The sequence below is a fragment of the Oncorhynchus kisutch genome, linkage group LG2 (assembly GCF_002021735.2).
Source record: "Oncorhynchus kisutch isolate 150728-3 linkage group LG2, Okis_V2, whole genome shotgun sequence".
Taxonomy (NCBI): Eukaryota; Metazoa; Chordata; class Actinopteri; order Salmoniformes; family Salmonidae; genus Oncorhynchus; species Oncorhynchus kisutch.
Window position 1 is genome coordinate 30,506,568 of NC_034175.2, and position 22,462 is coordinate 30,529,029.

General features: G+C 44.7%; 1 protein-coding gene across 3 annotated transcripts in view; it reads left to right on the forward strand.

Moving 5' to 3' along the window:
- hivep3b (HIVEP zinc finger 3b) overlaps positions 1 to 22,462 on the forward strand; it is a 90,260-nt gene that overhangs the window by 56,944 nt on the left and 10,854 nt on the right. For all 3 annotated transcript variants that reach the window (XM_020453179.2, XM_031793093.1, XM_031793091.1), the window contains exons 2-3: positions 11,688 to 16,368; positions 16,652 to 16,800. In XM_020453179.2, coding sequence (XP_020308768.2) covers positions 12,100 to 16,368; positions 16,652 to 16,800 — 4,418 coding nt within the window. In that variant the 5' untranslated portion in view covers positions 11,688 to 12,099. The remainder of the gene's footprint in view (positions 1 to 11,687; positions 16,369 to 16,651; positions 16,801 to 22,462) is intronic.

Here is a 22,462-nt window from a genome sequence, read left to right on the forward strand (position 1 = left end):
CCTAGACTTTGAAAATATGAGAGCAGCTCTTCGGTTAGAGCTTTGGTCAGTTCCTCTTCTTATAATGTTACCTGAATACATGATCAATGACCTTTATCCTAGCCCCTCGTACATTTCTGTCAAATCCTCCTTGGCTTTTCTTGTGGTTTAGATTAGGGGTGTGAACGTGTAAACTAAATTAGGATTTTTAACATGAAGAGAAATCCCTAACCGAAATAAGTTTTTTTCGTTTTTTTGTTCCTCACCAAATTAAGTCACATTCTTTGCAGTTATCACAAAACTCCTCGCGCTGGCTCGCCTGCTCTTTCTCTTCGCTAATGATGAGTGTTTGTATCCAGTTTTTGGTCTGTTGTGTGTTGAAGAAGTCGGAAGTTTACATACACCTTAGCCAAATACATTTAAACTCAGTTTTTCACAATTCCTGACATTTAATCAGAGTAAAAGGTCCGTCTTAGGTCATTTAGGATCACCACATTATTTTAAGAATGTGAAATGTCAGAATAATAGTAGAGAGAATTATTTATTTCAGCTTTCATTTCTTTCATCACATTCCCAGTGGGTCAGAAGTTTACAGACACTTAATTAGGATTTGGTAGCATTGCCTTTAAATTGCTTGACTTGGGTCAAACGTTTCGGTAGCCTTCCACAAGCTTCCCACAATAAGTTGGGGGAAATTTGACCCATTCCTCCTGACAGAGCTGGTGTAACTGAGTCAGGTTTGTAGGCCTTGCTCGCACACGTTTTTTCAGTTCTGCCCACATAGGATAGAGGATAGAGGTCAGGGCTTTGTGATGGCCACTCCAATACCTTGTCTTTGTTGTCCTTAAGCCATTTTGCCACAACGTTGGAAGTATGCTTGGGATCATTGTCCATTTGGAAGACCCATTTGCAACTAAGCTTTTACTTTACTAAGACTGATGTCTTGAGATGTTGCTTCATTATATCCACATAATTTTCCTGCCTCATAATGCCATCTATTTTGTGAAGTGCACCAGTCCCTCCTGCAGCAAAGCACCCCCACAACATGATGCTGCCACCCCTGTTCTTCACGGTTGGGATGGAGATCTTCGGCTTTCAAGCCTCCCTCTTTTTCCTCCAAACATAACGATGTTCATTATGGCCAAACAGTTCTATTTTTGTTTCATTAGACCAGAGGACATTTCCAAAAAGTATAATCTTTGTCCCCATGTACAGTTGCAAACCGTAGTCTGGCTTTTTTATGGAGGTTTTGGAGCGGTGGCTTCTTCCTTGCTGGGCGGCCTTTCAGGTTATGTCGATATAGGACTTGTTTTACTGTGGATATAGATACTTTTGTACCTGCTTCCTCCAGCATCTTCACAAGGTTCTTTGCTGTTGTTCTGGGATTGATTTGCACATTTCTCACCAAAGTACGTTCATCTCTAGGAGACAGAACGCATCTCCTTCCTGAGTGGAATGACGGCTGCGTGGTCCCATGGTGTTTATACTTGCGTACTATTGTTTGTACAGATGAACTTGGTACCTTCAGATGTTTGTAAATTGCTCCCTAGGTTGAACCAGACTGTTGGAGGTCTACAAAAATGTTTTGGTGGTCTTGGCTAATTTCTTTTGATTTTCTCATGATGTCAAGCAAAGAGGCACTGAGTTTGAAGGTAGGAATTGAAATAAATCCACAGGTACACCTCCAATTGACTCAAATGATGTCAATTAGTCAATCTTCTAAATCCATGACCTCATTTTCTGGAATTTTCCAATCTGTTTAGAGGCACAGTCAACTTAGTGTATGTAAACTTCTGACCCACTGGAATTGTGAAACAGTGAATTATAAGTGAAATAATCTTTCTGTAAACAATTGTTGGAAAAGTTACTTGTGTCATGCACAAAGTAAATGTCCTTACCGACTTGCCAAAATTATTGTTTGTTAACAAGAAATGTGTGGAGTGGTTGAAAAACGAGTTTTAATGACTTCAACCTAAGTGTTTGTAAACTTCTGACTTCAACTGTACAGCTTTTGATTGCCGATAGATAGGCTTAGTGCACAGTTCTGACCCTGTCTGCCTGGTGGTCGACCTGCCTATACTGTGCCCCTCCCCCTTGCAATTAAAGATGTGAGTGTTTGTGTTCTCAGAAGTACGGCGACTAATCAGTCTCCTCTGTTCCAAAAATTCTAGCGGAATCGAATCTTGACTGTCAGAAATGGGAGTCAACATGCAAGGAGTTGAGGAATCAACTATTTTGGAGTCTACTCTCCACCACTTCGTCATCAGCAGCAAAGTCCTGTATGGCAATACTTTGAGAAGTTAAATGACAACGAAATGCAAACTTTGCGAAGTGAAAGTGAAGTACAGTAATGGTAGTACAGGTGCAATGCATAACCATCTGAGACACAAACCGTTGCTGGTAGCAGCTCAGCCGCATTGTGAATTCACGTGGTTATTATAGTTTAAACATTGAGATTTTTTTCCCATTTGTCACATCCCTAGTTTAGATGTACATTTCGATAATGCCTTTGTGCTGCTTGTGTTTGATTTGAAGGGTAGAATTGACCTAGTCCAATCGGCTTGTGTTTAATGAAAGTGAACATGGTGATCGCTATGAACTGCCTGTCTTATCAAAGCCCTCTGAAATCCTGCTCTGCCTGCTCACGGCCTCAGAGGCACAGCAGAGCAGACCTCAAAGAGACTGCTTGTATGCAGTTTAAGAAAATTCCCTCTGTGGGTGTGTACATCTCCTACTACTAGACACAGTGGGAGTAACCCTAGGTGGGTCTGGGGCACGTTGGTTTTACATGCCATCTGATTTTTAGAGCTTCTGTTCTCTGGGTTTATTTAATTGTAAGTTCTTGTAAAAAGAGCTTTATTGTGTTTTCGCCCCTTGGTTACAAAAACACCCTCAGGTTCAGGTTTGGGCATTTGATCTGGTAAAAGTGCTTACACTCTCTCTGAGAAAGAAAACCAAGAACATGGTTTGAGCTAATGTCACTTCCACAGACCTAAGTAATGAATGTTAACAAGTTGCCCCTGAGACACTGATCTAACACCAGTGTTGCATTGTCATGACCTGATGGTTACGATGACAATTTGGTGAAGGTAAGCTAGATCTGCAGGCTGACCCTCAACCTTCAGCGACCCTCAAGCCCAGGGGTCAGGGGTTAGGGGCTGTTCTGCATGGATGCAGAAGTCAGGCTGTTCCACCACTTCCTCCTGCCAGCGTGCATTTCTACCCAGAGAGGATGCTGGGTGATAAATGTAGCCCTCCAGCTCTCTCTCCATCTGCCGTAGCTCAGAGTAGACCCATCTCCATGGAAACCAACAGCACCAGGCTGCAGCAAGGAAAGGAGAGGCGGAAAGAATGACAGACATTTTTTTCTTTTTTTGTAACTCACTTAAGAGGGTTCGCTTCTCCAGGCACAAGCTAATTGAATGTTTAGCCCATATTTTTATCCATAATTACCAGGCGTGGAAAGACCTGCCAAAATGAGCACAAACACATAACCCGGACTGCTCTGTATTCTTGGTGTCTATTCATATTAATATGAAAAACAGTTCTGATGTTGTACTAGTGCAGCTTTTTGTATATTCATATTGAGTGACTGAATGGTGATTGTGATGATGCCCCATGTTATGTGACCTCAACTTTCAAAGTTACAGTAGATCAAGATTTGTTGCTGTGTCTCAATCTTCAGATGTCAAGGTTAACATAGCAGGACTTGCAGCAGACCCGGTTGCTCAAAGAACTCTTACAATATAATCACAATGTTGCGAGCTGTCATTGGCATGATCAGGTTTCCTCTGTCTTTTACAAACATCCCACCAATGTCAGAATAATCTTGCTGCCTAAAGAAGGGTTAGAACATTAGATTGGAGCCTGAGTGAACATTTTGCTTAAATAGTCAGCGCTGTTCCTCTCATGTCGTCCACACATTACAACCACTTACTATCAACGTGTTAAAACAATTTAACAACATTTCCTAGCAGTTTTATCAACAACATTCCTTTCACCTGGAAATGTCTAGGAAAATAAATCTAGTCAGGTGTCAGTCTATTTTATCTGTTTTAATCTCCTCCTCAAGACATGAAGCAAGGTATCAAGCAAGTGCTTCTGTTATCAGTACTGAATAATAATGCTCTGATACATGTAAGCTGAGCCCTAACTTCGTGGCTGCCATGTTGATAAGGCTGATGCCCTACGAAGCTTCTATCTTTTGTGTTGATGAAAGTCCTGGAAATTCAGGGGTAACCCCTCAGGTCTTTGTGAGGACATTTTAAGGCATGACACATATCCAGAGTGAAGGGGTATTTAACTTGTCCTGCATTTAAATACTGTATGTCTCTGCAGACTCACTGCAAGTGTTCCATGGAACAATAAGAGAGGGAGTCTCAGAAAGCTTCTTCCTGGGTCTCCTTTCCCCTGGGTACCTTCACCACTGTTTGTGTTTCTGCTGACGGTGCACTGCACTCACACTCCCCCTCCTCCACCCACCCACACCCCCTCTCCTCTCTTCCTAGTTTGCGCTAGGCAGGAGCTAGGCAATCCCTTTCACACCATGATATGCACGCCTCACATGCATGCACACACACACAGACATAAAAACACACTCACACCACACCCCAAGTCTACTTGGTACTGTGTCCAACTGATGACAGCAAAGGAATGTACTGTACAGACAAAGGTTAAAGATAGACACTAATAGACAGCAGAGAGGTGTGTCCCATTATAGGTTCCCATATTGAAGGACCTGATTCTGCAGAGTACAGTATTAGCCGTTTCATTTCCTGATACTAATATTAGCTCTGGAGTTTTGCTTGTGACAACTCCTATCAAAGGAATGTGTCACTATAAGAAAAGAGAACAGAGCTGCATCGTCGGCTTCACTAACAGTACAGTCACACCCCATAGACTATAAATAGATCTTTGTGAATGAGTGAATCAGCACCCTTCCCCATCTGCATTCATCCACAGTATACTTCTAATTACCACCCTGAGGTTCCAGCATTGAAGTGTTTGGACTGTCAGCCTTCAACTGCTGTACATTTTTAGTCTCACTTCCTTCATATGGTTCCTTCTACCTGGTTATCGTAAAGCATTAATGTAAGGTAAGTGGGTCAGTGGGAAGGAAAAGCCTTTGTGAAACAACAGGAGGAAACGTTGAGAGCAACTAGAGCCACTGGGGAAGGGCAGGATCTCTATACCTGATCTGACTGTCAGAATGGATTTGAGACCGACAGGCTACAGAGGAAGGTGTTCTGGGCAGTGTAACGTGTGAGCGAGTTGGTGCGTTCCTAGCACTAACCAACCATATATTTGAGCCAGTTGAGATGAGTTTCCAGGTGATTCATTGCCTCTCCAATGGTGTGCCTGCCTGACTTAGTAGCCATTGGCAGTATGGTTGTTGAGCTTATGCACCATTAGAATGCCTCATCACCAGACTCATCTTTTGAAAGTTGAAAGTAAAAGTTGCCATACTCAGTCGGACTCAAGTTGTACGCTGACATTTTTTAAGTTAAATGCTGTCAACCAAAGGATTTAAAAGCTTGCTATCTCTGTAGGTGAGAGTATGCTAAGGTAGAGGGGAATCTGTGTTTAGAATTATTTAGAATTATAGAATGTTATTGCTGGTATCTATGGCAATCCAAACTTCCTTCTCTTGTGATGTACACTACAGTTCAAAAGTGTGGGGTCAATTAGAAATTTCACAAGTCCTCAACTGGCAGCTTCATTAAAAAGTACCCGCAAAACAGCAATCTCAACGTCAACAGTGAAAAGGCAACTCCGGGATTCTAGCCTTCTAGGCAGAGTTGCAAAGAAAAAGCCATATCTCAGACTGGCCAATAAAAAGATTAAGATGGGCAAAAGAATACAGAAGCCAGCATCCCGGAGTCGCCTCTTCACTGTTGGCGTTGAGACTGGTGTTTTGCAGGTACTATTTAATGAAGCTGCCAGTTGAGGACTTGTGAGGCGTCTGTTTCTCAAACTAGACACTCTAATGTACTGGTCCTCTTGCTCAGTTGTGCACCGGGGCCTCCCACTACTCTTTCTATTCTGGTTAGGGCCAGTTTGCACTGTTCTGTGAAGGGAGTAGTACACAGCGTTGTACGAGATCTTCAGTTTCTTGGCAATTTCTCGCATGGAATAGCCTTAATTTCTCAGAACAAGAATAGACTAGACTAATGAGTTTCAAAAAGTTATTTCTGGCCATTTTGAGCCTGTAATCGAACCCACAAATGCTTATGCTCCAGATACTCAGCTAGTCTAAAGAAGGCCAGTTTTATTGCTTCTTTAATCAGAATAACAGTTTTCATAATTGCAAAAGGGGTTTCTAATGATCAATTAGCCTTTTAAAATTATAAACTTGTATTAGCTAACACAACATGCCATTGGAACACAGGAGTGATGGGTGCTGATAATGGGCCTCTGTACGTCTGTGTAGATATTCCATAAAAAAAACAGCCGTTTCCAGCTACAAGTCATTTACAACATTAACAATGTCTACACTGTATTTCTGATCATTTTGATGTTATTTTAATGGACAAAAAATTAGCTTTTCTTTCAAAAACAAGGACATTTCTAAGTGACCCCAAACTTTTGAACTGTAGTGTATGTGAAGTCATTATGTTGCTTTGTGACATACATTCTGTTTACTTTTAGATGTTTTAGTATATTCCAATTTTTACCATGGCAACTAAACCTGTTGTGCCCCCATCTGCCTCTCTTTCCCCATCAGAGAACTCTATCTGGGCTGCCTAGTCTCCCTTGGCCCCCTCCTGCTAGTGGGAAAGGACCCATTCTCTCTTTCACTCTCCAAATTTGTCCAGGATTTTGGGAGTCGACTCAGTCTCCCGCTATCGTCGTTGTAGTCGAATCTCTCTCTCGAAGCCGACTCCAATTTGACCAAACTGAGTGTGTGTGTGTGTGTGCTTGCACGCTAATGAACTGGGTGATTGATTAGCAATGCATATGTAGCTGTCTGACAATCTACTGACCAAAATATTGAAAGCTAATCGGTAGCCTACGTCAGCCTTTTTTGTATAACTCCATAATTTTTGGAGTCAACTCCAACGCTTGTGGTCAAGGAGTAGACTCTCCACGACCATTCATTAGTAGATAACGAGTGTGTACACATGCTTTAGTGTGTGTGTGTGTGTGTGTGTGTGTGTGTGTGTGTGTGTGTGTGTGTGCACACGTACATACTGTATGCATGCTTGTTTAAATGTGTGTGCTTGTGTGAGAGATTATGATGTGCTTGCTCACTCTGGCAGGCTTTCCCCTTAACTTCCTGGCAAAGCCCTAATGCGTGTTTCCCTGCTCTGAGCCAGAGTCTAGACTGCACTGCCATGCATAATTCAGACGGTTCTCTCCCCCACCCTAAAACCGCCTAATCACTCTGGTTAAAGACTGCATAAGTACTATGCCAGAGATTATTAAGCCTTACACTGTGATGGCCAACTTGTGCTCAGGTCAAACAACACAAGTAGGACGGGGGAAGGCACTTTCCTTTCTTCTTTTTTCTCTCTCTCTCTCTCTCTCAATTTTTTTCTTCGTTCTTCCTCTCACCGGTATATTTCTATATACAGTATGTATCGCCCTCCTACGCACTCTGACTTCATAGTGCCTAATTTTTTCTCCCCATTCATCTTCCCACTCTTTACCTGTCTTTTCCTGTCTCTCCCACTCATGCCTTTTTTTATTTCTCAGTCTCACACTCCTGTAGTATTCTCACCCTCACTTTTCTTTCTTGGGAATTGTGTGTGAGGAGACCACTTTGGTACATGACCTAGCTACAGTATAAAACCAATCCCTTTTCTAACTATTGTAGCTAATTCCCAAGGCAAACACCACAATGTAGCTGGACAGCTCAGAACATTCTCTCGTCTGCCTCTCTTACTGTGAGGCGTTTGAGTTCATTTTAATATCTGTTATTCTTAATAATTGCTACTGCGAATAGTACTCTGCTGCAAACAAAGTTAACCCTTGTGTAGTCTTAACATCCTATATACTCCCCTTGTCCTAAGGGTAAAAAATGACCCGCCTTCACTAAACCACTACAATAAAGCAGCTTAATTGAATTTTAAAGCCCAAATCTATTTTGAATGAAGAAACAACCTGTCATTCATCACAAACATTGAATATCTGTGTTTTCCCTTCTTCACAATGTAGAAAGACTGCATTTAATCAGTGGACACCATTCGTTTTTATTACAACACACCTATCATAATTGTTTCCTTTACTAAAGTAAAGGTTTATTATCATTGTTATTATTATTATTGCTAAAGGTATTTTCGCAAGAGATAGCACTTGTATAGCCTAAGAAAGTAGCAGAAATGTGCAGAAAGTAGTTTTGATTGCATTTTATTGAAGGGAAAACAATGACAGTATTGAACTTTTTTGGCAACATAGCGATATATTCTTATATACTGTACAATGAGGAATTCAACTACAAAATACTAGTCTTCTCCCATTTTTAAACCATTGCCCCCACCCACAAGGTGTATAAACAACAACAATAAATAAGAAAAAAATAAGATAAAAGATGCAAAACAAAAACGTGAAGAACATAAATCAATCAACTCTAATTAGCACATGTAGGACAGTATGCAAGTGTGTGTGCATGGACTTTGCAGATGTATTTCTCACATGTGCAGCACATAGTATTTGTTTTACAGTCATTCTTTGGGGGGAAGAATTTGCATCTCCTCCTCTTGCCTGCCCCAACTGCAGCCTCAGGTGGATCAGGACAAGATTCACCCCCCTGAACAGCTTTCACAAGCGCTGCAGAGGCTGCTGTGCGGGGGAGGCTCTCCCTTATTTGAATGTGTGTGCCTTTCCCAGCTGCTCCAGGAACACCCTCCTCTTGTTCCGCTTATCAAGCATCCAGGTAGGGTTGATCTTGTTCCGGATGAGGACACATCAATGATGTTATGGAAGATGACCAGGGGCCAGCAGGCAGTCATCCTCCTGCAGCGGTAAGTTCCAATCACCTTAACCAGGTTGTCCATGCCTCCTTTGTTGTGGTTGTAGTCCAGAATGATGGCTGGCAAACTTTGATGAGAAGTCCTCTCTGCCCCTTGTTGATGAGAAGACTTCCCTCCCCCTCTGCATCCCAGAGACTACATGTAGCCTTGCCTCGGGACCTATACACACCCGCTAAGATTAGCAGCCCTATGAAGGTATGCAGGTCAATCTCATCCACCCTTTTCCAGTTGTCTCTATATTTACGGAAACCCTCCAGATTTGTCATATCCAGGATGATTTTCTTGATGGCTGGTGTGATGAACATGTAGAATGTTGAGGCGATGTCCTGGGCATGGGAAACTGCATGTCTTGTGGGCCCTGGGGTCATCCTTATGACATTTTGTGCTGCCATTCTGCATTGGTTATCATATAGTGACAAGGACCATGTTATTTTGCTGTTCTTTGACAAAAATGTCACTCTTTCAGCTTGGGGGATTTCTTCTTCATCTGAAGATGATGCATTGTGCTCTGGGTTGTATTCTTGTATTCATCTTCTTCTTCATATACCTCCTCCTTCTAAATAATTGATCTCTTGTTCCTCCTGGGAATCTGAAAAAATCAGATCTACGACCTGTTGTGCACTGAAAAGTGCACTCATGGCTTCAGCAAAGAGAGAACTGGGGGGGACTGTCATCTGCAGCACCTTTTATAGCCTCTGACTGCATTTCCCATTAGTAAACAATGCTTTCAATAAATGTATTTTGTCTGAAATTGTTTTTGAGTCATGTGTGGGGTTGTGGAGGGGAGATTCTGTTTTATAACTGCTGGTTCAATAACCACCCTAAGAAAATGTTTGTACCCTGGTGGTGTACAACTTTCATTTTTTTTTTATTATTATAAAAAAATGTTTTACCTTTTATTTAACTAGGCAAGTCAGTTAAGAACAAATTCTTATTTTCAATGACGGCCTAGGAACAGGGGGTTAACTGCCTGTTCAGGGGCAGAACGACAGATTTGTACCTTGTCAGCTCGGGGATATGAACTTGCAACCTTTCGGTTACTAGTCCAACGCTCTAACCACTAGGCTACCCTGCCGGAAAAGTCATAAAATTTCAAGTTGAAAAAATACAATTTAGGGGGTTTTCTCTGCTATTAAACCGTGTCGGGTCATGTTTGACCCTTGAGACAACACAAGGGTTAACTTCTGTTCGGAGAAACAGACTAAATGTATGATCATCAGATGTAGGGGAACATGGAAATGGAGCCGAGAATCTGTCAATTCACTTCCAAAAAGGAAGTGTTATTCTCTGTTTTATTTTCCACTGTTAAGAAGCCAGACTGTGCTGTGTTTTTCAGGAACATATGGAGAACGAGTGAAACCTGGGCTCATTAAAAAACCTGTCACCGCTGCCCCAGCTGGAGTCAGTCAGACTAGTCTTCTGCTAGGCCTGTTTAGCCGGCCGCTGGGACACTGAATGACTCCACACAGCCTCTCAGAGAGTAATCTCTCTCTCTCTCGCTCACACACTCACTCACCCTGTCAACTTATCAGTCTCTACCTGCCACTGCTTTTGCCTTACCTAGGGAAGGTGGGAGGGAGACACAGTGTTAAATGCACTATCTTATAACCCCTACATCTATTCTCTCCCTGAAAAGTGGTATTCTGAAGTAGGATTTACTGAGACGTGTGTTGATGGCTCTGTTCTGATGATGGATGTCAGTGGATGGGCCTCAGCTCGGACTGTCAGCAATTGGCTACGACAGTTCAGTGACATTTTTTGATTGGCTCTGGCTGCTCCCAGAATGTGTTTTAATTGGCTGCAGTACAATAATTCTGTGTGTGGAGTTGAGACCTAGGTTTCTCCTAAAGTGGGAAATATAACATCAGATATGTCTTGATAAAAGAGGGGAGGTACACTACCCCATCTTCCTACAGTCTTTTTTTCTATCTTCAACTACTTCACCTGGCATCTCATCCCTGCCATGCTGCACCCTAGTGGCTGTACATGACAGTGCAACACAGGGGGAGAAGCTGAAGGCCTGTTGCTTTACTCATTACAAGAAGATAGCCCCTCTTCCCCCAGCTTGAGAACAAGATTGAATAAGCTCAGGATAAATTTCAAATGTTTGTTTTGACTTGAGTCACACTTTTACCCTCTCTGTTGGCGCTGCTGCCCTGGATGTTGACCTGGCTTGGCCTTCTCAGAGCAGTGGTGTCTCATGCAGACTGCTCTAGCCAGATGGTTTGTAGATAGATACGCAGTGGTGTGGTAGAGTTTTCTCTCTCACTGTGTCTGAGCTCTTTTTGGAACTAGGAGGTATTATGTTGGATGTTGCACGTTACAACATTACAGGGTAGCCAAGTACACTGAAATAGACCGTTTCTGTATGTGGCAGAGACTCCAGTATACAGGTAGAGCAAGAATAGATCAGAGCAATAACACAGTGTTACCGCAATTACCTCGCTAATGTGATCATTAGAGCACTTCCTCCACTCATCAGGCCAAGGAAATGTGGCCTTATTTGTCAGGGTATGATTTGTGGCAGCAATATCAACGTGAGAGTCAGTGTTTGGTCACAGGGCTTTGACTAGGCCTAAATGACAGTCTGTTTTTGGGGTCTTTAGGGACTGGCCACCTAGTCATCGATAGTGTCACGAGTCACAACTAATAATGATGAAACTAATGCCGAGGTGTATTTTGTCAGGTCTGCCTAAGCTCTGTGATTCACTTCTGCTTATTTCTGTGTTTCTGCAGATCCAGTGAGGTACTAGGTTTGACCAGAGACGGCCTAAGAGGAACAAGAGAAGACCCAGAGGTTTCTACTCACCAGAGCCACAGTGTCAGAACGGTCCAGCTGTATGCCAAGCCAAACCCTCATCTAGCTCCCAGTCCACAGTGAAGACCTATCACAATGGCTCAGACTTACTCTGTGATGAGAGCGAATCTATGTTTACCTACATCCTCTATGCTGCTCTGGGGCACTTTTTAATTATGTCTTATTTGGTCCTCTTGAATGACTTTTGGCCTGCTCATAAAAAAAGGTACTCCGTTAGATGTTCCCTCGTCCCAGGCATCTCTGCGGCACTGTGGCTAGCCCCATGAGGCTGTGTGGCGCACTGCTCCCTGAGGCAATCCCTGTGTGCCTGTAAGGCCTCCTCCCCACTCTATGGAGGCGGAGCCCAGCCACCCTGCTGTTGGGGAGCGATCCGGAAGGCAACAGCAGCCTCTTTCTCCTGGGGCCGCTGAGCCCCCCACAGGGTCCCGTCCAACTCAGCCACAGCAACCGCCATCCAACCCCCGCCCCGTCCACGGTGGCCTGGGATGTCTCCACCACTGCAAGCCTAAACGTAGCGACCTGCTTCTCAGGCTTCAGCATCAGCACAAGACCCAAGCAGCATGTCAGCTCTCAACAGACACCCCAGGTCCTTCAGGAGGCAGCTTCTCCTCCCCCTCCACCTTATCCCTACAATCCTCCTCTACCCAAGGCCATAACACTCAGGGGGTGCAGTCCCAGCCCAAACAGGAAGTCCTAGAGGGCAGCCCATCTAAAAGAGGCGAGAGGAAGCTCCAGAAACCGGGGAAGTACGTGTGCACTTACTGCGGCCGTCCATGTACCAAACCCAGCGTTCTCCAGAAACACATCCGCTCTCACACAGGGGAGAGGCCTTATCCTTGCGTCCCCTGTGGCTTCTCCTTCAAGACCAAGAGTAACCTGTACAAGCACCGCAAGTCCCACGCCCACCGCATCAAGGCAGGCCTGGCATCCAGCCGGGACGAGCTGAGCCTGAGCGGACCCGAGATGAGCGCCCTGGGAGAGGATCCCGAGGAGCCCACGGAGGGGGAGAGCACAGACTCTGAGGAGGAGACGGGTCAGTACAGGAAGGAGAGGCTGAGCAAGCAGAAGAGCAGCAGCAGTTTGGCGCTGTCAGGGCAAGAGGAGGGCCAAAGGTCTGACGACTCCCAGGCCGTGAAGCAGAGACTGGCCATGAGGCTGAGCGAGAGGAAGCGTGGCCCCATGGCCTCCCCGGACGACCCTCCCTCCACCTCCTCCTCACTGGGCCCCAGCAGTAAAGGCAGCCAAGAGTCAGGCTACTTCTCCCTTTCGAGGAGCTCTGAGATGAGCCGAGCTGACTCCCAGGTGAGCCCTCCCAATGCCAAAACCTATGCCGAGATCATCCTGGGCAAGTATGGGCGGCTTGGAGGGCAGCAGCGCGGTTCCCATCAGCAGCGCGCCCACTCTTCTTCATCGGGGATGGAGGAGAAGAGCAGCATGCCCTTCAGCATGCCCAAGACGCAGGTCATCGAGCACATCACCAAACTCATCACCATCAACAAGGCGGTTGTGGACACCAGCGAGATCGACAGCGTCAAGCCCAGGCGCTCCTCGCTCTCCAGGAAGAGTAGTCTGGAGTCACCCAAGTTCTTCTCCCCCAAAGACCCCTATGTGTTTGAGCCTAAGGGAGAAAGCCCAGGTCCCAGTATGGCAGGCCAATCATTCCATCCCCATATCCAAGACGTGGGCCCATCGGGGGTCCAGAAGTCCTCCTCCTCATTGCCTCTGCTGAGAAGCCACTCCATGCCCACCTCAGCAGGCCAGGGAAACCACTCCACCACCTCTCCCTGGGGGTTCTCTCGTTTGAGCCACTCCTTTGATGAGCAGCAGGCCGTGGTGGCCAAGATGAGGGTGGGCGGGCAGTACCGTTTGCTGAGGCGCCAGCCCGCCATCGAGTTGCCCCTCGGGGCTGAGCTAAGCCTGGAGGAGGCTGGCCCCTCCTCCTCCGCAGCTACAGAAATTGGCCTAACCAGGAAGCAGCAACGCAAAGGTCCAAGGCTGTATGAATGCGAGACCTGCGGAGTCCGCTGTAAACAAAGGGAGAGTTACGAGGCCCACAGGGGTCTCTGCACAGGCAAGCCAATAAAGGAGCTGGAGAGAGGAGAGGTGGATGGGGCGTTCCGGGATGACCGCCCCCAGATGATGCACTATAAATTCCGGGCACTGGCCATGGCAGTGAGGAAGAGGAGGAAAGAGGAGAGTCTGGAGGAGGATCCTCCTAGCCCCAGGCCTACAGCTGTTGTGATCTGCAGCCCCGCAACCACCACTGCAGTGCCAAACCGGGTGCAGCAGATTAAGGCCTTCTCAGGTGCTCCCTCACAGGCTGAGCAGCAGCAGCAAGACAGGAAGGGTATCTCGGTCATCCAGCACACCAGCTCCTTTGAGAAGCAGAAAAGTATATCCATGGAGAGCCAGGAGTCTATAGAGCTTAGAGAGAGCCAGTTAACACCGCAAAAACAGCCGCAGCCAAAATCATCGCCCTCCATGTCCCGCCTGGTCCGCCAGCACAACATCCAAGTGCCAGAGATCCTAGTGACGGTGGAGCCTGATGCTGATATGGTGTCAGTGTCGCCCATGGCGACGGCATCCTCGTCCAAGGAGCCAGAGAGAGTGGTAGAGGAGTTCCAGTGGCCTCAGCGCAGCCAGAGTATGGCTCAGCTCCCCGCCGAGAAGCTGCCACCAAAGAAGAAGCGTCTCCGTCTAGCCGAGGCTGCTGCCCAGTCTTCCGGGGAGTCCAGCTTTGAGTCGGTATCGCTGGGGACCCAGAGCCCCGGCCAAGAGAGCAGCATTTCCCATTCACCCAGCCGCTCTGCCTTCTTTGAAGACATTGGGGGAAAACCTTCTGAGCCTTCCCCCTGGGGCTCCAGCAGCACCCAGGGCTCCCACATGCTAACAGTGCCCTCTGGCCCCCACCAACAATACCAACCCCAAAGAGAGATGCGGCGCTCAGCCTCGGAGCAGGCCCCGGTCAGCCCCCAGCACACGGATGAGATCGTGGAGACCAGGAGCAAATCCTTTGACTACGGTTCCCTATCCCCGCAGCAGTCTGCTTCAGCCTGGAGGGAGAGGAGGAAGTGCCTACTGGTGAAGCACACCACCCTCGGTGAGCCGGACCGCGAGAAAGGGGCCGTGGCCAGCCACTCAGGCCAACCAGGGAGCACCAAGCCAGACCCGTCCTACACCAGACACCCTTCCTTCCACCCAGCTGAAGCCAGCACCTCTATGCTCAGCCCGGAAGCCATAGGGAAGACCGTACAGCTGTTCCACCAGCCCCATTCCCCATTCCCCATGCAACCAACTGGGCATGATCGGTTCCCTCTTGGCCAGTTAGCCCAGCTCCATCCGGTCACCACTGCCATCTCAGATGTCCTCTCCACCCACATCATCCACAGAGCCTTCTTACACACACACCCTTCCCCTCCAACCATACAAGTTCACCCAGGGCAGCTTCACATGGCAGAACGCCTAGGCCTGCCCCTCCATCCTATTTCAGCTCTGCTCTCCCTGCAGTACCCCACTGGGGCTGGCCAGGCTGTATACCTCCCTGTTTCTCCTGGGCTCACCATCCAAGTCCCCACACAGCTCCCCATGCCCTCCACCGTGGTTCTCCCTGCCCCAGCTCCTCAGTCCTTAGTCCCTCTGCCCTGCCACCATCCCCCGCTTGTCATCGCAACGTGCCTGGCACAGCTGACGCCAGTCGTGTCACTGATGGTGCCAGTGCGCCTCCAGACCAACATGATCACCTACGCCAGTGCCCTGTACACTACCCTCTCCCAGATCCTGGCGTCAGCCCGCTCCCAGGAGCCCATCTGCTGCATGGCCATGGTTATCATGGGCCAGCTGGAGCAGGAAAAGCTGCAGAGGTCCTACCTGAAGATCCCCACCCCGGACTTCAAGAGCTACCTGCCTCTGTCTCTACCCCTGGAGCTGGGCTCTGTGTCCGGAGAGGGCTATGAGCCACTGGGGGCTGGAGGGAACAAACGCATGCTCTCTCCTGCAGCCAGTCTGGAGCTCAGCACAGAGGCCCAGTGCCAGCAGAAACGAGTGAAGGAGGAAGAGGAGGAGGGTGAGGAAGAGGAAAATAGGGGTTCTGGGAGAAAACTGGAAGTCGGGGAAGACAAAAAGAAAGAGCCGGAAAGGGCCCAGATAGGAGTAGTAACTGTGAAAGTCGAGGAGGAAGAGAATGTACGGGACACAGAAGGGCACAGGGAAGAGAGGGACATGCAAGGGAAGGCTGGACCTAAGAAAGAAAAGGGAAATGAGGGCCAGGGAGTGAGTGCGTCCTTTGTACCCCAGAGTCCTGAGCGAGTCAAAGCCCCCTTGTATCCCAGCCTCCACACCACCACCTCAGTCAGCTGGTGCTACTTGAACTACGTGAAGCCCAACCCTTCTGCCCAGAGGGAGCCACTAACCTCCGTTTACACCTCCTGGAGCATCAGCGTGCACAACCCCAACCTGCCAGGCCTGTCCACCAAGCTGGCCCTGTCCCTGTTGTGCTCTAAGCAGAAACACAGCTCAGAGACCTACACCATGGCCACAGCTCTAACCCCGGCGACAGGCAAGGTGGTCCCTGCCAGCAGTAGAAAGCCCCACATTTCAGAGGTAAATATAACAGCAATATTCAATATGTAGCAAACCACAGCATGGGCAAATTAGACAAACTACCAAAACCCCTGATTCAGTTTTAGTTATGAATTATATAGAATCATGCATACCCCACAACTTCACAGCTGGAAATTACCAGACACTATGCTGTTAGATTATACACAACCAATACATGAAATGTTTGACATTAATTGTTGTTCCAATGTACTGTATATCATCATTGCCAACCAAGATGTCAGGGTGCGTTGGTGAATTTGCCCGTATCTGTCTTTGAGTGTAGGTACATGCTACCCCACCCAGCACCCCTGTCGAAGTGAAGGAGCCACCACAGCAGCCTGAGAAGGAGGAGAAGAAGGAGAAGAGAGAGGTGCAAGGGCCCTCCACCTCCAAACAGAGCGAACCTCTCCGTGTCCAAATCTTCGAGGGCGGGTAAGCCCGGATCAACTAATACTAGTGGAGTTTTCTATGAGCAGATAGATTTTTCTGCAAAATTCATCATGCAGATATTCAAGGTTACTGTCAGATAAAGGCAGTAGAGATGTAGCAATACAGTAGATGTGAGTCATTGTATTCAGATACGGTAGCAGTACCAGAAAGCACAGAGTTGCCACCAAATGCTGAGTCTCAAAATATAAATTACACATTATAAGGGGAAACAAAGCAGTGGAGAATGTTTTACAATTCAGTCTTCCAGAATAACAGAGAAACAGGTGAGCTAGCCCCCAGGGACCTCATTTATACCGACAGCAGAGCCTTTCCCATTCACAGCTGGTAGAAAATGTAGATTTTCAGTGGAGTGTTGAATAGGGTTGGGATTTGTGTGGTGCAGCAGACAAGCAGAAAGCATCCCACCAGATGTGTTTTATGAGATTCTCATGGGTGTTGGTATACCTTCCTCTCAATGACATGAGAGCAACTGAAGTTTAGCTGCTGTACTGTACATACTGTACATACTGTACTGTAGGAAAGAAATCACCTAAAGTCTCTTGAGTAAAGGCAATAATTGGGTGTGGGTATTGAACACGACTAATTGCTGTGAGGTGTGTGAGAGTCTTCCCACTGCAGAATATGCTCTCACTGTTGCTTCTGATCGCAGCTCACAAAGCTGCCTTTTCCTGGCAGCTGCTGCAGTCTAGCCAACAGATAGTGATCTGCCAAGAGCACAGTAAAATATAGTGTGATAGAGATGGAATTGAAAGGGAAAGATGGAGGGGAAATGGTGGAGAGAGGGTAATATAGAAGGAAACATTAAACATTTAGTTTCCTGACAGACAAGGACATACATGCATGTGTGCGAAAGAGATGGAGACAGAATTACAAACCGATAGGTGTTGATAGAAAGATGTGTGATAGAGAAGTTTTTACAACGAATGACAGATGGACAACAGAGGTGTGTGTGGGCGGAGGGGTGGGGGGTGAGTGATTAAGCTTATACAATGCTGTTTGTGATCTAATTATTGACACTTTTAGGATATTAATAATGATTTCTCATAAAATTGTTACTTATACATTGATTTATTATAACATTTGTGAAGAATGATAATTCCAGCCAAAATAATATATAGGAGTAGAGCTTTCCACAAATCACCATATCATTTTCAAATATAGAGAGCTTGCTTTGTTATAATTAGCAAATCTGAAAAATTAGAATTCCATATAGTTGGTTCCGAACACATCTACATGAATGAATCATGAATAATGAGTAATGAAAGTTAGAGGCATAGTGTAAATACCCCCGAAAATGCTTACCATCTGTAATGGTGAGAGGTTAGCATGTTTTTTGAGGCATGATCACTCAGTTTTGGAATATAAAAGGAATGAATCCATTAAATATAATGAAAATAAGTTATGTGTTTAATACATACAGATAAAATCAGGGTTCCCCAACTGGCGGTGGTTTTATATGGCCAACCAATTTGTCTGAGGAAAATAAATAAAACTTTTTTTTTTTTATATTTTTGGGAGGGCATGAAAGACTGTAAAAACACAAGGAAGTCAGCTTCAAGTGATTTTCATTTTGGTAATCTGTTCCCAAGTATTCCCACGCATAATAGGTGGGTAGGCTGTTTGGCTGGATTTAGGACCGCGCCGACGCCACAAAGCAGACGGACAGGCTGTGTGAAGGCAAAGCTTCTGGAGGGCTGGCTGGACCAGCACGGGAGAGTTGAACATACTGGTGCAAGACTCCAGGATTTTTGGGGTTGTAGGAGTCGTATTTAGAGTCATAGGAGTCAACCCTTGCTCGACTCCCAAAACACGCTGAAACAGATGCGCACACACATACACCTCATTGTTGCTGAGTTGCTGACTACATTTGTATTCTAGAGGACTGACATGAGCATGATTCTGCCCATTTGCCTATAAAAGGGCTATTTTGTTTGAATATAGAAGGTGATGTGTAGGAACTTGAATATTTCTGTGATATTTCTGTTATGCACCGCCTTGACTGATCCCATGGGATGATGCAGTGCACTCTGCTCATAAAGCGTATTCTTTGCCATGTTATTGCCCTATACTAGATACGTTGGTTTTGAAGTTATTATCCAAGCATGTGCTTTACTCCAGAGGAATTCACACAGGATTAGTTTTTCAAAACTGCCCCCTGTAATTCTTAATTTTTCTAATTGAATTCGACTCTTATGACGGAAGCCTGGAGTTTTTTTTGTTGTTGGCGTGAAGATATTTCAAAGTCATGTCAAGGCGATAATAGGCTATACTGATAACTTGTGCTTGGCTTCCAAATGTGGTTGGCTTCCAAATGTATAGGTCTTCCCATAATATTTAAATGTATGAATTGTGATCGTAATCATTATTTTAGCGATCCATCTATGGTAGACTTCCTTCCTAATAGCAATCCTGCTGATTTGAGCTGCTGAATCATATTTGCACTTGACCGTGTTCATGGATGAGAAACTGAACTTGCCATTTCCAAAAAGTTTAGTGGAGATCCTGTTTTGCGATCTAATTCCTAGGACAGGACTCTTCAGCCCTGTTCGTGGAGAGCTACCATCCTGTAGGTTTTCACTCCAACACTAATCTTGCGCATCTGATTCAATAGTTAGCTAGTTGATAAGCTGAATCAGGTTAGTTACAACTGGGGTTGGAGCTAAAACCTACAGGAAGATAGTTCTGAGCCCTGATCTAGGACATCAACAGCCAGCCAGGGTTTCATTAAATAATAATACATTTTATTGCACATTTAGGCCTAATTTAATTTATGCATTTGGCAATGTTCAACTTCAATTCACTTCCACTATGAGGAATTTCTTAGCCGTACTCATTGATAGCCTATAATATATACTTGAATATACTTTTGGTGAATATATGAGGCATTGCTAGATACAGATTGCCAAGATATAGCCTATGCGCACGGTTCTGACTGGCTGTCTGCCTGCCTCGAACTTCTCTCCCTTGCTTGCTCCTCTTTCTCTTCACTATGAAAATGCTAGTGTGTGTTTGGTCTTCAGTTGTTGTGTGTAGAATAGCTCAGCTTACTTATTGATAGCCTCTACTTTGGTGAACTTGCTCAAGACATTGCAAGCCAAGGAATTGTGAAATACAGCATGCCTATAGCCGACAGATTTTGATCACCTGCACGCTTCTGACTGTCTGCCTGGTAGCCGACATGCCTACTTATGCCTGGCTGTGCAACTTCCATCCCTTTCTCTCTCCCTCAGTAGTTCGCTCTTTCTTTGCTGTGAAAGATGCGAGAGTTTATGTTCTCTTAGTACACTACAAAAAGAATGGTTCCTCCATTGCAAAAATACTGAATCTTAGGAGTCGAGGAGTCTATTCTAAGCTTGACACCCAGAAATGGGAGTCGACGGGCAAGGAGTCGTCTCCCAACCAATAGCTGAACATTGGCAGCTGCTATCGGAAACTCATATGTTATGCAACTCTAGAAACTCATTATGGTCTTATGAAGGCTGTTTTATCTCAGCATGTTTACAGATTCTCCCTTCTCCCTGTTTTTGTTTGCTTGGAAAGGTTGATACTAGATACTTAACAAAAGAAACTGTAACCAATCATTTAAGAAATGCATTGCCATTAATTGAAATGTCACAATGGATGGCAGAAATATCAAGTTATGTATCACCAGATTTGATTTATTACAGGATTAAGGGTATACTGGGCACTTTCATAAGGTCTGGATTAGGGCTGGGCGATATGACGATATATATCGTGTGACGATCGAAAAACGTCTATCGTTTCATATTATGCTCTATCGTTTATTTTGTTGTCGCAAATCAGTCTTTACGGCAATATTTTGCAACACAAACAAACATGGAGGAGAGGGGACACCAGGCCTGGTTTTCATTGCTGGTTTTGAAAAGGCTTTTGATAAAGTACAACTGGAGTTTATATATAAATGCCTAGAACATTTCAATTTTGGGGAATCTCTTATAAAATGGGTTACGGTTCTGTATAGTAACCCTAGGTGTAAAATAGTAAATAATGGCTACATCTCAGAAAGTTTAAAACTATCTAGAGGAGTAAAACAAGGTTGTCCACTATCGGCATATCTATTTATTATTGCCATCGAAATGTTAGCTGCTAAGATTAGATCAAACAATAATATTAAGGGATTAGAAATCCGTGGCTTAAAAACTAAGGTGTCATTGTACGCTGATGATTCATGTTTTCTTTTCAAACCACAATTAGAGTCTCTCCACTGCCTCTTAGAGGCTCTAGATACTTGTGCTTTCCTCTCTGGATTAAAACCAAATTATGATAAATGTACCATATTGGATTACTAAAAAATGCACATTTTACAGTACCATGTAGTTTACCAATTAAATGGTCTGACAGAGATGTGGACATACTCGGTATACAAATCCAAAAAGAAAGAAATGATCTCACTCCAATACATTTTTATAGAAAGTTAGCAAAAATAGATAAGATCTTGCTACCATGGAAAGGAAAATACATGTCTATTTGTGGAAAAATCACCCTGATTAACTATAGTTATATCACAGTTTACCTATTTGCTTATGGTTTTGCCTTCACCTAGTGACCCTGCTTTTTAAATTATATGAACGGCAAGCCAGATAAAATGAAAAGGGCCTATTTATATAACGAATATGAATTCGGTGGGCAGAAATGATTAAATATTAAAGCATTAGACCTCTCACTAAAGGCATCAGTCATACAAAAGTTATAGTTCAATCCAAACTGGTTCTCTAGTCAATTGGTACGAATGTCTCATCCTATATTCAGGAAGGGCCTTTTCCCCTTTATTCAGATTACACCTGCTCACTTTCGGTTGTTTGAAAAAATAAATAATCTCCAAAATATCTTTATTTTTTTAACAAGCCTTAGAAAGTTGGTTGCAATTTCAGTTTAATCCACCTAAAAGGACGGAACAAATAGTACAACAAATATTGTGGTTAAATTCAAATATACTAATTGATTAAAAAAACTGTATTTATCGAATAAATGTTTAAAAAGGTATATTTTAGTGAATGATATCATAAATAGGACTGGTGGAGTTATGTCACACATGCAGCTAACACAGATGTATGGAAATGTCTGCTCTACCCAAAATTACAACCAATAATTGCAGCATTACCACAAAAATGGAAGAGGCAAGTAGAAGGGGGAAAAAGTAAGGAACTTGTATATCGGCCCTGTATTAAAGAACATAAATGGTTAAAGAAAAGTGTGATAAATAAAAACATATACCAATTTCATTTAAGGACCAAAAACTGACAGCTGTGCCATATAAATTGCAAAATAGTTGGGAAGAGATTCCATGGCACATGAATTGATACGCAAAACAACACCGGATTCCTCTTCAATTTAAATTACTCTACAATATTCTTGCAACTAATAGAATGTTATACAGTGGGGCAAAAAAGTATTTACTCTGCCACCAATTGTGCAAGTTCTCCCACTTAAAAAGATGAGAGAGGCCTGTTCATCATAGGTACACTTCAACTATGACAGACAAAATGAGAAAAAAAATCCAGAAAATCACATTGTAGGATTTTTAATGAATTTATTTGCAAATTATGGTGGAAAATAAGTACCATAATTCGTAGTCACATTCATGCCCAGCATCATCACAACCAGAAACGGATTGAAATTGTCA